This window comes from Nestor notabilis, unplaced genomic scaffold (assembly GCF_000696875.1).
Source record: "Nestor notabilis isolate BGI_N333 unplaced genomic scaffold, ASM69687v1 scaffold10125, whole genome shotgun sequence".
NCBI classification, from domain to species: domain Eukaryota; kingdom Metazoa; phylum Chordata; class Aves; order Psittaciformes; family Psittacidae; genus Nestor; species Nestor notabilis.
In genome coordinates this window covers 22,244-36,025 of record NW_009928829.1, presented here as the reverse complement: position 1 = coordinate 36,025, position 13,782 = coordinate 22,244, and the positions used below count along the sequence as shown (strand labels likewise).

At 39.2% G+C, this 13,782-nt stretch overlaps 1 protein-coding gene across 1 annotated transcript; it reads right to left on the bottom strand.

Moving 5' to 3' along the window:
* Positions 1-759: 759 nt before the first annotated feature.
* LOC104400004 (calcineurin subunit B type 1) lies at positions 760-13,121 on the bottom strand (the record flags this gene model as incomplete). Its single annotated transcript, XM_010014695.1, has 3 exons — positions 13,088-13,121; positions 3,017-3,193; positions 760-819 (listed from the first exon to the last, which is right to left on the bottom strand). Coding segments are annotated over exons 1-3 (250 nt in total), but the record flags the coding sequence as incomplete, so codon positions are not given.
* Positions 13,122-13,782: the final 661 nt, after the last annotated feature.

The following is a 13,782-nucleotide window of genomic DNA, read 5'->3' as shown; positions in this document are numbered from 1 at the left end:
TGTGCTTGGCACTAAGTGATGACACAATCCTGCACAAAGTGAGAAAAATCCTGTGTTTTTAAGTTGAGATTTCAACACCCTTAGAACATCAGAAACAAAACAATGAATGCTGCTACAATGGAATTTAAAAGAAAAACCTCACTTAAGAACTGTCAACTGAAATTGTTTTAGCACCAGCAGTAAAATAGCTCTATAAATACTGAACGGGAAAATCTTCACCACCACAAGGTAAAGCACCCAGGTAGCAGCTCATTTACAAGCACAAAAAATGACAACCTTCCAGGGAATAGATTAATCAAAATCCCACCTGGCTGCTTTGCTGCAAATCTGGCATTAACACTGAATTTCTTAGTTATTGGAAGCTACATCCATGCATGAACCCATCCCTTCCACACACGGAAGGCTTGGGTCATGTTGTATTCCTCAGATACAGTTCTCAAACCAAGAATTTAGTGCTGTTTACTACAGTAGCAAAACCTTGCTTTATGGGAGCATAAGAATATTATCAAAGCACATTACTACACAGTTCTGTGAAGTAAAAAGAATAAATGGGAAGCAACTGAAGATAGTCAGAAAGCAGCCTCCTCAAACCTTCCCCACAATAAAGAACACCGGCATATTCTTCCACAGATGTGTGGAAAAAGCTTATGATCTACCCTCATAATTTCCCACTGGATTTGTTAATTTCTCAATGTTAACCAACAGAAGTATTTTGAAGGATCAAAAAGTTTCTGTTAAGGAAAAAATTAAAATACTTACACCTCAACTTCTGCTCCTTATCTCCTTTGACACTGAACTGGGAGACTCCTTCTATAAATTCTAAAAAGTACAAGAAAAATATTGACAAAAAGTGTATTTTTTAATATACCCAGGAAATAAACACTTCTTAGAAATTGTAAAAATCATCTAAATTAACCTAAATCATATGGGTGTCAATACTTTGATACTTAAATGCTCTTTAGTAGGAAGTACACCAAATCCAACACTGTTCTCACTACCAGACTCGTTCACACCAGTGTTTAAATAATTTTGTTGCCAGATGTTCACAAGAATCTCATCTAAAACTTCACCAAGATCTCTGCTAAGGCTACTCCAGTGGGGATTCCAATTTTCCAGCTCCTCTCAAGATTATTTTCTCAAATTAAAGCAGGAATTAGATTAAAAATTAAAACTCTAAAACAGATTCCTAGAAAATATATATTTCTATTAAAAATAGAAAAAGGAAATTAACACTGTTCAACAATGAAGTCATTCCAGAAGCAAACTCCTGAGTTGCCAAGAAAATAAAACCCTGGGATGTGCTGTGTCTGGGTGAGATCCTGTAAATAGACTTCTTGGAGTTTTGGGTAATGAAAGTAACAATTCAAAACCAGAAGCTAAACTATGGTACAGGAAGAATACAGAGGTGCAGCAATATAGCATTAGGTTGAAAGGCCTACTCCTGTTGGAACAAGTTTTGTGACATTAAATCAACAATTCAGGTACGATTTACCAATAAAATGCTGACTTGACTTTCTCAGCATTATGCTTAAAGATTAATCTAAAAAACCAAGATGTTTAGGTCTTTCAACAAGCAAAAAGTAATTTTGCTTTTCTTGAATTATAGAATGGTTTGGGTTGGAAAAGACCCTTAAAGCTCATCCAGCTCCAACCCCCTGCCATGGGCAAGGACACCTTCCACTAGAGCAGGTTGCTCCCAGCCCCTGTGTCCAACCTGGCCTTGAACACTGCCAGGGATGGGGCAGCCACAGCTTCTCTGGGCACCCTGTGCACACCACCCTCACAGGAAAGAATTTTTCCTAATGTCTCATCTAAATCCACCCTCTTTCAGTTTACTGTCTTTTTCCTGTGAGCTTCCCTTTGACAGAAACGAAGAAATTAAATGAACCAAACTTGGCCAGATGACAACAACAGAATTCATGGCCACTTACTGCAACAGCATCATTTTACCATGGAAAATTGTTTTTGACAACTTCCTGTTCCCACCCAAGAGGAACAGCTCTCGAGAATTACATTAATCACAGCTCAATGTCACATACAATATAGCATCATCTTTTATCACTGCTTATTTTTCACAAGGGGATTTTGAACAATTATATACAACAATTACTGCTTTGGAAGCGGATACCAAGAAAAAAGTATCAAAACCTCAACGTTCTAGTTACATTGTAGGTCTTTCTTCAGAAATTTAAGGGGTTTCGTAAAGGTTAGTGGCATTTATATTTTAACATCTTATTTAAAATGTCAGCCTGTCAATAGAAGTGAGATTGAAGAGCTTTCTACACTTAAAAACTGATTAACCGTTTCTAGACAGGAGCAACAAGAGATATTAAGTATTACCTTGAACAGAAGTTACAGACATTACACTTCTAAGGGTCAGAGACCGGTTTAACACCAACCAGTAGTGAAGATTTTTAACCTGCTCGCCCTTCTCATCAAAGTATTTAACATAAGTCTAAAATTTTGGAGGAACTAAATCAAAACTTGCAGTTTTCATTTGAAAGGCCTCCCTAAGCTCTACCTAAAAAGAATCCTGTAAAGGAAGCATCAACAGAAAAATCTGGACCACCTCCACAACTTAGAAAGCTGTTTTCAAAATACTCCAACAAAAGACAGATCTAACATTTGGGTAAATACAGCTTCTGCACAGACACACCACTCACAGTCTACCCACTTTTTCAGTCTCTCCAGCCAAAGAATATACTTCAGATTAGCACCACAGTGAAGAGTCTGAATTACAGCACTTCAAGAGATACTTAATGAGCAGTCCTAACTTGGTATGACCTGGAAAGCTATGACTAAACAATCTGCTTTTTTAAGCATTTCACTCAGGAGTGCCCTAATGTGCCAGAGAAACTAGTTTTACTGGAATTCAGTTTCACTTGGAATTAGCACCTTATTTTGATGAACAAGTTTTCTTCACCCCTCTCAGCTGAAGCAAGATTTGAATTCTTAAGCTCCAAAAATTCAATTTATTAGAAATTCTGATAAACAGTCCCAAAGCACCATGTCTTACCTTTGAAGTCCACTTCTCCATTTCCATCTGTGTCAAATATATCTATTACTCGCTGTACTAATGGGTTCTGTTGCAATTCAGGTAAAGACATGAACTCTTCCACGCTCAAAGAACCAGAGTTGTCCAAATCAAGCTTCTTAAATCTCTTTCCTAGTCGTTTTATTTCATCAGCATCAACTGAAAGGAAAAAAAATCAACACCTATTCTCAGAAAGGCTTCGGTAAATCCTTTGCCACTTAAACACAATGCCTTCCTACCAGAATTTCTCCTAGTTCACTACAACTATTAAAACACTCATGGAAGATTATAAGGATAACATCAAACTGAAGACAAACACAAGCTTTTCCATTTTTTGTTTTAAATAAGCCTTACCTTTTTTCCTGCCCGCACCAGCCATAATACAGTTAGCCTTGTGACTCCCTGGATACCCTATGCTGACACAACATTTTTAAGGATTGAGGGTGCTTAGCTAGTTCTTAGTCAGACAGCTCTTACTAATACCAGCTATGAAGAAATTAAGGAAGAGAGGGAGTTTTCTTTGCAGCCTCTACCACTACAGCTACACGAGACTAACACGTAAGTAAGAAAAAATATTAGTAAGCATATTAGCAAAACTAGTGATTCTTCAGCACACCAAACATGAGATCTCCTGGCCTACATGCCAAGTGAAGTTAGTTAACACGGTCCCACTGTTGACCAGTTATTGCTCAAGACATCACCCAGACAGACCCAAGATAATTTTTTCCTCCTCCATCTCAACCAGGGAGCAGGCATACCTGTAGCCATGACCTGCACATATCTATTTCTGTTGTCCCAGAACTTAAAGCAGATTCAGTTCCTGCAGCAGCACCACTAATCTATCCTCTTCAATTTACAGAGAATCTCAAAGTACCCTACTTTAGATTTCGGATTTTGCCAGGAACAGACTAAGTCTGTCAATACACTAAAATGACTAAAAGAAATCTTGTACTCTGTTACTACTGAAAAGGTGCAAAAACTTTCCCTGCACCAACCTGGAAGTTCCCTATCAGCAGCTTGATTTACAACACCAAAGTTAGTTCACAAACTGCTCACCACGTCTGGGTATAAAGGAGGAAGTCCTAGAAAGCATCCAGCACACAGTAAACACCACACCACAGAACCTGCAGTTTTCAAACTCCCCACACCAATGCCGTTGCCAGCATGAACAGTCTCCTCAACACTTCTCAGCTCCATTTAGTGCATTTGATCCAATAGTAACAGAAGTTGTTTCTTTACTTCTACAAGGCACCTACAGACCACCTGATCCGCTTCTCATCGTAACACCTACTTGCCTTTTGTACAAGTGCAGCATAAAACCAAACAGCACTTACTTTTTTCCAATACATAAGGTCAGCCAACATGCAAAGCTTTATGTTTGGAAATCATAGCCTATTCAAAGACCTGATCCTCTACCAAAGCAGCAACGCACTTCCACTTACATTTCTTGATATCCTTCTCTAAAAACCAACTAGACACAAATCCAGAGATGCACACAACTGTGTTAGTTCAGAATGCAAGGCAGAGAACACGCCAGAAATCCAGAAGCATAATAAGATGATTTTCTGTCAAGGCTTATTTTGCCTGAATAGTAAGTTCTGATGTTCTGCAGTTAGTCAGTCTTGGTAACTCCTTGCCAAGTGCCAAGGCAGAGAGCAAAAAAAGTTCAGTACTCCCAGAACAATCTTCCCTTTGCTGTGCCAGCAAGTGACAGATCTGATTCTGCCTCTAAGGCTATAAAAATAAGGCTAAACAGCATCTGCAGAGGCTTACAAGTAGTTTCCTCGGTTTCCAGTATGCAATTTGGTATTTCAATTAATTAGGCTCTCGACTACAATAAAGCTACATTCTTTTTTCCACCAGATTATGTGGTAGCCTACATGATTGAAGTACATGATTGAAGGTGTGCCCTTAACAGCACGACACCGCACTGCAGCATCAAGAGCACATTACTGTTGGCGTAACTACACAGAACCACCTTCCCTCCCAGATCATGCAAAAGGTGCCACATCATCACAGGGTAAACTGTATGCAGAGCATAATTATGAGACTAAAAGGCAACAGTATAAAGAGAACGGCAAAGCAGAGCCAACAATTAGCCCCTACAGTTGCTTGTAAGTTCGCCAACACAAAATGCTTCTTCTCACCAATATACTGAAGGTATTTTGCCAACTCTTGCTTCTGCCCACAGAAACTCCTGGGTTTCCATTTTCCTCACAATCTGAAAGCTGTAAATGGAGTCAGTCTTTGAAAAGGTTGGCTCAATCTACCTTTACTCCCTGCCATGCTGCCAGAAAGCTATTGGACCCACTGGAGTTTAATGGAAAGCCAGCACCTTGGCAAGCTGTGAACATGGGAACCTTATTTCTACCACAAGTTCTACTCCAGAGTTGCAATTTCCATAGGAGTTAACATCCTAAAAAAATTAAAATCCTCACAGCATTTGAAACAGCACAAAAACATTAAGTGTGGCTTGTCACACTACATATGTAAATGCAATTTCCAATCTAAAATGAACATTTGAATAGACATAATTTATACCTACATTACAATAATGCATATAAGGATTTGTCCAGCTAGCACATCAGTCTCCCTTGACTTTTATTAGTCATGGTTAACATGTTGTCCTAGACCAACCACAACTCTCCTGCTTCCCTACCTGGACTCAAATCACAACATCTTTCAAGTAACTGGCCATTACTTTGTTAACACAAAGCCCTCAAAATGATCTACTTTGAAATCAGAAGTTTGCATTTGCATCTAGAACTTATGCTGAGAAACCCTGAAGTAAGATCTGTGAGGGTTAACTATTAGAACTATTTCCTAGTGGAAAAACCAAGAGCAATAAAAGGTACATGAATTATTTCTTAAAAAAAATAAGTTCATTTTAATAAAACTAAACAGCAAATGGAAAGTGTTATCTGTAGTGTATATAACACACTGTCATCCTCCTACCAGATCAGTGGACTCCCACTTCCAATATTAAGACCAGCACTGACTAAAACGGAACAATTAAAGCCACCTAAGCAACCTCAATACTTCATGGTTCTGCCATATCACAAAATCAGAATGGAGAAAAATGGAAGCAGCATTAACACAGCCACATCTCCCTTGCCTCACAAGCTAATGCGTTAAGGAACTGCAAGGTCTGAAACATTTCTAATTTACACTTAAGAAAACCCTAACCTGAGAACACAACAATGCCATTTTTACAAATCAGGACGTAAAAAAACCAGGACTAAAGACCAGCCGTTGTTACCAGCCTCATTTTCTCAGAATCCAGAAGCAGCATCAAGCAAGGTCTTGTTTCATGACTCCAGTTAATTTCCTGGTTTGGGAGCTAAAGGTTAGGGTTGGAAAGGACCTTAAGATCATGTAGTTCCAACTCATTTATTTTTCCTCACAAATATATACGCAAAGACTGAAAGTGAGACCCAGAATTCTATCGATGTTCTGCTAGGAACTGATTCTAATTATCACATATGCAAGTTGTCACACACTGCTCCACAGCTGGCACAGAAGATAGACAAGACCAACTACGCCATCACACTTGCCTGCTGAAGCAGAAAGCTAAGCTCTTCCATGCAAGATGTGCTACAAAACCAAACTTTTGCCAGAAAGGTACTTTGTATCTCAAGCTAGCCTATCCCTAGTAGGACCTACCAAATGAATTAAAGAAGAACATTTTATTGGGACATTCAGAAAGTGGTCCACCACACACAGTGTTAAAATGGATGCTACGATGGCAGTGTGCACTTGAGCCCAAAAAGCCAACCGTATCCTGGGCTGCATCAAAAGAAGCGTGACCAGCAGGTCAAAGGAGGTGATCCTGCCCCTCTACTCTGCTCTTGTGAGACCTCACTTGGAGTATTGTGTCCAGTTCTGGTGTCCTCAACATAGAAAGGACATGGAGCTGTTGGAGCAAGTCCAGAGGAGGCCACGAGGATGATAAGAGGACTGGAGCACCTCCCTTATGAAGACAGGCTGAGAAAGTTGGGGCTGTTCAGCCTGGAGAAGAGAAGCTGCGTGGAGACCTCATAGCAGCCTTCCAATATCTGAAGGGGGCCTACAAGGATGTTGGGGAGGGACTCTTCATTAGGGACTGTGGTGGTAGGACAAGGGGTAACAGGTTTAAACTTAACCAGGGGAAGTTTAGATCAGGTATAAGGAAGAAGTTCTTCACAGTGAGGGTGGTGAGGCACTGGAATAGGTTGCCCAAGGAAGTTGTGAATGCTCCAACCCTGGAGATGTTCAAGGCCAGGTTGGACAGAGCGTTGGGTGACATAGTTTAGTGTGTGGTGTCCCTGCTCATGGCAGGGGTGTTGGAACTAGATCGTAGAATCATAGAATAGTTAGGGTTGGAAAGGACCTTAAGATCATCTAGTTCCATGATTTTAAGGTCCTTTCCAACCCTAACTACTCTATGATGAAAACACACCCTTTGCCATCATCTGCTGGGCATAACAACCACAGTTCAAACAGTCTGGCATTTGCAGTTAGCCAGACAGTTATATTTACAAGCCAGCAATGCTTAAGAGAAGCTGAAGCACTGATTTATTTTTTCTTTTAATGATGGTAATCAAAGAGGCCAAGATTATGGATGATAAAAGCAAGAATCAGATGATGGGAAGGGGAAGAGGTCGGAAAGGCACATAAGACCGTAAGACTATATGAATGTTCTCTGTGTTTTGCTGAAGGGCAGCTAAGCAACAACTGCCTGAATTATAAAATTAGTCTTCATAAACTGAAAGTCTTAGTTATTCTTTCTCCACATCCAATTTGATACCTCATACAGTCAATCCATTCAACTGCAATACACAGTCCAGGTACAGAACTTCAGCAGCAGTTCCTGCTAAAACTGGGATTATAAATGTCTCATTTCAAACCTTGAAACATTCAAGCGAAGGGTTTGCCTGCACTAATGATCGAGAGAGGTTCTACTCTTGGGGGAAAAAACAAGTCAAGAACAGTACTGAAGAAATTAGTATCTCTGCCAAAAGCTGACCAAATATCAAATTTAGTCCAATGTTTTGTTTCTGGCAGTGGCCATGCTGTGGAGGAGAATACTTGGAGAAGGAAATAAGGAAAAAATCAAAGTAATTACAGGAATAGGAAAATTTCCTTTAACAGTTCATGAGCATAAAACCCTCCGTTCATAATGAATATACGGATGAAAACAACATCTGCAGATCAGCGTTTCATAACTGACTGCATGAGAATTTCATATCAGAACAATTTCATCATTTTTTCCTTAAAACATCCCAAGCATCTCACCTACCTTTAAAATCCTTTCCACAAGCCCAAATTAAACACTTGTACACTTAAAATAAATAAATCTGTATTTCAGTAGCAACTTTGTGAAACAGCTTTCAAAATAAACTAAGAATATAGTAATGGATAAAAGCATTAGAGTGTAAGGCTTCAATTTGCATTGGTTTTGTCTATTCTTTCTTCCCTCAATTCACAGCCATAATTTCTACTGACTCTCTCTGACTGGGCTAAGCTTACCTGAAAACCACGGAGGTTTTCTGGGGTTTGGGGCTTGTTTGATTTGCCTTGGATTTTATTTTTTTAAATGAAAAACAGCATTTATGTATAACAGCAGATTTCAATAGCATCCTTTTTATCGTTCAGGTCTCCTCCCCAAATGTGCATATACAACAGCCTCATCTATGATGATGTGCCCCCTCCCACAAGAGCACTTTTTCCTCAGTATTTAGCAGCAGACTGCCTTTCTTAAAATCTCACTGAAGAGCAGAGTACTGAATCAAGTTTTCAGAGCCTGAACCGAATACTTCTTTCCTTCTCTGAAAGCTCCTTACAGATAACCTAATGCCCACTCAAAAACCCTGAAGTTATATGGGAAACACCAGGCATAAGGTAGTTCACAGACTACAGGTTTCCAAGATGGAAAGGCTGATGGTGGCAGTAGCAGACAGTTTTACAAGACAAGCTCAAGGGTAGAGACATGAAAACGGTAGGAAATCCAAGGAAGTTCTTCTACTCCAGGAGGTCCAAGTCCACAATAATGTAAAAAGGGTAATAACATCCCTTGAGCAAAATAAGGAGGCTAAAGCTTTGTTTACATCACTTGAGGCAGAGTTTGCCTGTGACTCACCACAGTGGCCTGAGCTTCCTTCAGCTCTGGCTGCAGTGAGCATTCCCCTAGCCTCAAACTCAAGTTAGCCTTTCTTGTGCTTTGCCCATCAGCTGACACAAGGCTCTGTGCTTCCATATGCTTTTCACCAGAATCAGGAAGTATCCAATGGTAGTGATGCCTGAGCTTACAAATTTACTAACTGGCTGGAAATAATACCTGCAAAATGTTCTTCTTTACAAGGCTTTGCTGGTAGCTGTGTAGAAACATCAAGTTATTCACTGTTTTAAAGCATACTTTATTTCATAATGCATTGTGAATTTCATTCACCTTGTAATTAACACAACAAGATGGAGGGTTTTAAAGAGTTCCAGTATTATGGATCTTTTTTTAAAGATCTATATTTTTAAAAGACTCCTCTTCCACCCAAGTATTACAATTTTACAGCAAACAATACCTGTTTTGTCATTTATTTCCATACATCTAAAAATGTGATGAATCAAGTTAAAATGCAAGGACTCCATGCTTCCAAGAAACTACATGCGAATGTTCTGTCTCGCTCCCATTTTAGTATGACAGCTTCCCTTCCAGTTGGATGCTAATATACTGACACCTACCACTGAATGCTCCACTCTTTTCCCCCAACACAACAGCAGAGGATGATCCATTACAGAATCACAAATAGTTAGGGTTGGAAAGGACCTTAACGATTATCTAGTTCCAACCCCCCTGCCATGTTATGTTTTAAAACAACTGTTCCAAAATGTTATTCACACAACTGATGCTCAGATAAAAACGTTCAAGTGGCAACTCAAAAAGCTTCATTAAAAACAGATTTCTGGAGTGCAGCAAGTGCTCTGCACTGAAAAAAAGTCATGTCAAAAAATGTAATCATGTTTTCTAGTCAGTGTAAAGGTACGTGGTCAGCTTCCCACTGATGTGATAGCCAAAGGTAAAGAATGCCTGAAAAATACAGATCTCTCTGAAATCCACTGCAGTGATATTTTAACAGGAAAATTGCTTATATATTCAGAAGCACGGTACATCCGTTGCTGCAGAATGCACAACACTTTAACAGGCATCTGTGAAGTGTACAAACCTCTGAAGAGCTGGGTATCTCTCAGCAGAGGTGCTGAGCACTTCTGAAATCTAAGTAGTTACGTAAGTGTTTAAACCTGTATTTAAAAGGTTGGCTTTTCAGTCTTAAAATATTGGCTTATTGGCTCAAAGTTATAACTAACAAAAAACAGGCCAAAGCGTGGTCACAGAGAACAGAGTTTCCACATATTTTTCAAATATGAGATCATTATAAACAAGATTATTGCTAAGGTATTAGGAGATCTGTAAATAAAACATACTCAAATTGGTTTTAAACACTCCCAGGTTAAAAAATAAAACAAATATTTCCCTCCTCTCCATAAAAATGGATGGCAGAGATCTCAAAATAAGAGAGACCTTCAGCAGAAGCTCTCACCTCTATCTAGAGTGTGGTGTGATTCAGGAATATAATGTTTCAGGGCTCAGCCAAGACCAGCCATTTCAGTCTTGGAGATCGCATTTCAAAAAGATGACGCCCTTGAGAACACATTCAACCACTTGTCTTGTGTATATGCTTACATGCAGCTGGCCTAATCCTTTTCATGACTTCAGATGTGTCAATTACAATTTCCTAAGTTAGAGAAGAGATACTAGCCTCCTTACCCTAAAACCAAAACATACTATAGAATACTGTTTATACTACAGAATGCTAGAAGCTATTTTCTATTACAAAATACTTTCCTGTAATGTTGTTTACTGTAAAATAGTTTTCTTCACAGCTTTTTGCTATGATGAAATTGTCTCATGGATAATTTGGCATAGCTTGGTTGACATCAAGTTATCACCATGTAAAACAGCACTAGATTTTCAGTGATTTCCCAAGACACAGCACAGCCGAGAAGGAAGCCCATACTGTTTAAGGACACAACAACCCTAATTCACCCACTGAAGAGAACTAATGTCCAAAAATGAAGGGTAAAAAGAATATTCTCAACTATTTAACAGGGTGCATCCTCTGCTGAATTTGCTTCCTGTAACTGCCAACTTCACAACAGAATTACTCTTTAAAACAAGACACCAAAATAGCAACTGCACCACCAGGCAGAGGTTATGACCTGATGCCACCGTGCAGACAGCATGAATACATTACTGACAGTCTCCCAAAAGGCTAACTATTCAAACTCTATCAAATGATCTTAATAAACATTGTTTGGTCTTGCCCTGGAAAGCATTTTTCCTGTCAGTGACACATACCTGGAGCAGCACAAATATTTAACGTTTGAATAACAAGGTGAATACCTACTTAGTGGACTTACAGACACGTCACTGTAGACATCTGTGTCCCAAAACATCCCACCTCCTCCAGGCTTTCCAGGCCCACAGAATCTTTAAGCACAGTGTGACCATTGCAGATACGAGACACAATCAAGCAAGGGAAACTACACCTTCCCTACTGTGTGTAGCTGGGCTGCCCAAACAGCTCACTTTCTGTGAGAACAGCCACCAAACCAGAAAAGCTTTAATCATGTGAAATCTCAGGTTTACACAAGGATATCCTCTACATACAGCTTATGATGCAGAAATCTCTTTCTCTGCAATAAGAGGGGGCAAACAAGCTCAGTAATAAACTTTTAGGTTGGCAGTTGCTACCAACAAACACAGCTTTTCCTAGAATCAGAAGTTAAGGGTGGCAACACACTGCTTATAACTCTGTCACAGATATATCTAGTTAAAAAAAGTGAAATCTTCAGAAGACAGTCTGTCCCTAAGGAAAAACTGGCCAGCGGTGCAGTACCTCAAAACTGATACACACAATTCTGGAAAAGACTACTGAAATCTTCATCAAATACAAAACTTCCACCCACATAGCCATATTTATCAAAATATACAGTGAGAGCATAACACAGCAGTGCTGTGGGTAAGACAGCCAAGTGTTTCCAAACTGATGATTCAAAATTATAATTCATGTGGACATGTGTACTGGCAGAGAGGACTTGCAAATTACTAAAACCTCATTTCTCTGAAAAGCAGATTTAGGAAAAGATTCCTCCATGATTACTTATTTTCTATTACCATTTGACTTCTGAGAGCTGGAGTTCAGTTATGATTAATGTTGTGAAAGTAATTTAGAGGACAGTCCTTATCTTGAATTTATTAGCCTCTATAAACAAAATCTGATCCACCAAAGATGAGGAATTTTATCAGGCAGCCCATACACAGGTCTACACATGATTTAGTGCTGAAGAAAAACACTCAAGGAAAAAAGCAGTTAAAAATAAGCACGCTCAGCATAACACCACAGGGACATTTCACAAGACAGTCCTTTCTTTGGGCAGCTTTAAGCAAGTAATACTTTGTTATTTTTACAGGGTAGAATAACCCCCGGAGACAGAGCAACGAATTTTAGGCTCACATGACCAAAAGAAAGTAACATCAAGAGGCTTCTCACCTAAATGCCTGGCTGCAAGCACACACAGGGAAATGAACACTCCTTTAGCCTCAATCTCCTTCCTCTGAGGGTGCAAAGACAGCTCAGGCAACACACTTCACTCCTGACACAGCATGTACCACACCACCAGCTGCTGTTCCACATCTCTGGGAACTGGGGCTGATGCAGAAGCCCCGGCAGTTCAGCTATCAGTTATCATACTTCACTGTACAGACATCAAAACTATCATTACATTGGGTTTTGTGGGTTTCTTTTTTTCTTTTTTAAAGAGGGACTGATTTTTTCATTTTACAACCTAACAGCAAAAGCTGTGTTATTTCTAAAGGTAGTATTCAATCTTTTAATTTTCCTCTTATGTTTAGTATATAAACTGTGTAACCTTTCAAGTAGGGAACTGATTCATGGAAGTTGTACATATCAATCTCCAAATAAGATTAACCTAAGAATATGAACCAACAATTTCACTTACAGTGCGAGCACATTTCCAAGGGGTAGCTTGCCTCATTTCCCTGAAACACAAAAAAAGAACAAAGTTGCAGTTATTATTGAATTAGCTTAAGATGAACTATTTTAAGTTTCACCACTGTAAAGGTCTCAAGCAATACAAGTTACATGGCTATTTAAATACATATCTGTGTATTTTAAACCCACAACCATGGACACTGTTTTATTTGGATAGGTCTATGATACCAAAACATACAAAGAAATGTAAAACCATTGAGAGGTCTCCTCTGATGAGAATTCCCATGAAATTATCAGCAGTCCACACGATGGTAAGAACTTCAACCCCATATTCTACACTCCAAAATCCAAACTCATTGCTCGTATGTTGTGCAAACACTACTTTTCACGTTAAAATAATATTTGATTTCAAAACTCCACATAAGCCACTTTACCATTTTATGCACGGAAACAGTCACGTCCTTATAAATCATAATGACAAACCTTACTCAATGAGGATAAAACTGTAGCATATTTTCTCCTTTCAGCCCATTTCCCCCCAAAAAGGATTCACACAGGAAGAATGATGCAAAAAAGCAGTTTACATGAACAGAAATTCAAACGTAACAGCTTTACACTTAAATATTTTTGCAAGGCACTATGTTAGTATGTTCCTGGTTTGTAGCTGAATGGAAGTTAAACTAAGATTTTAAATCCCTGCTG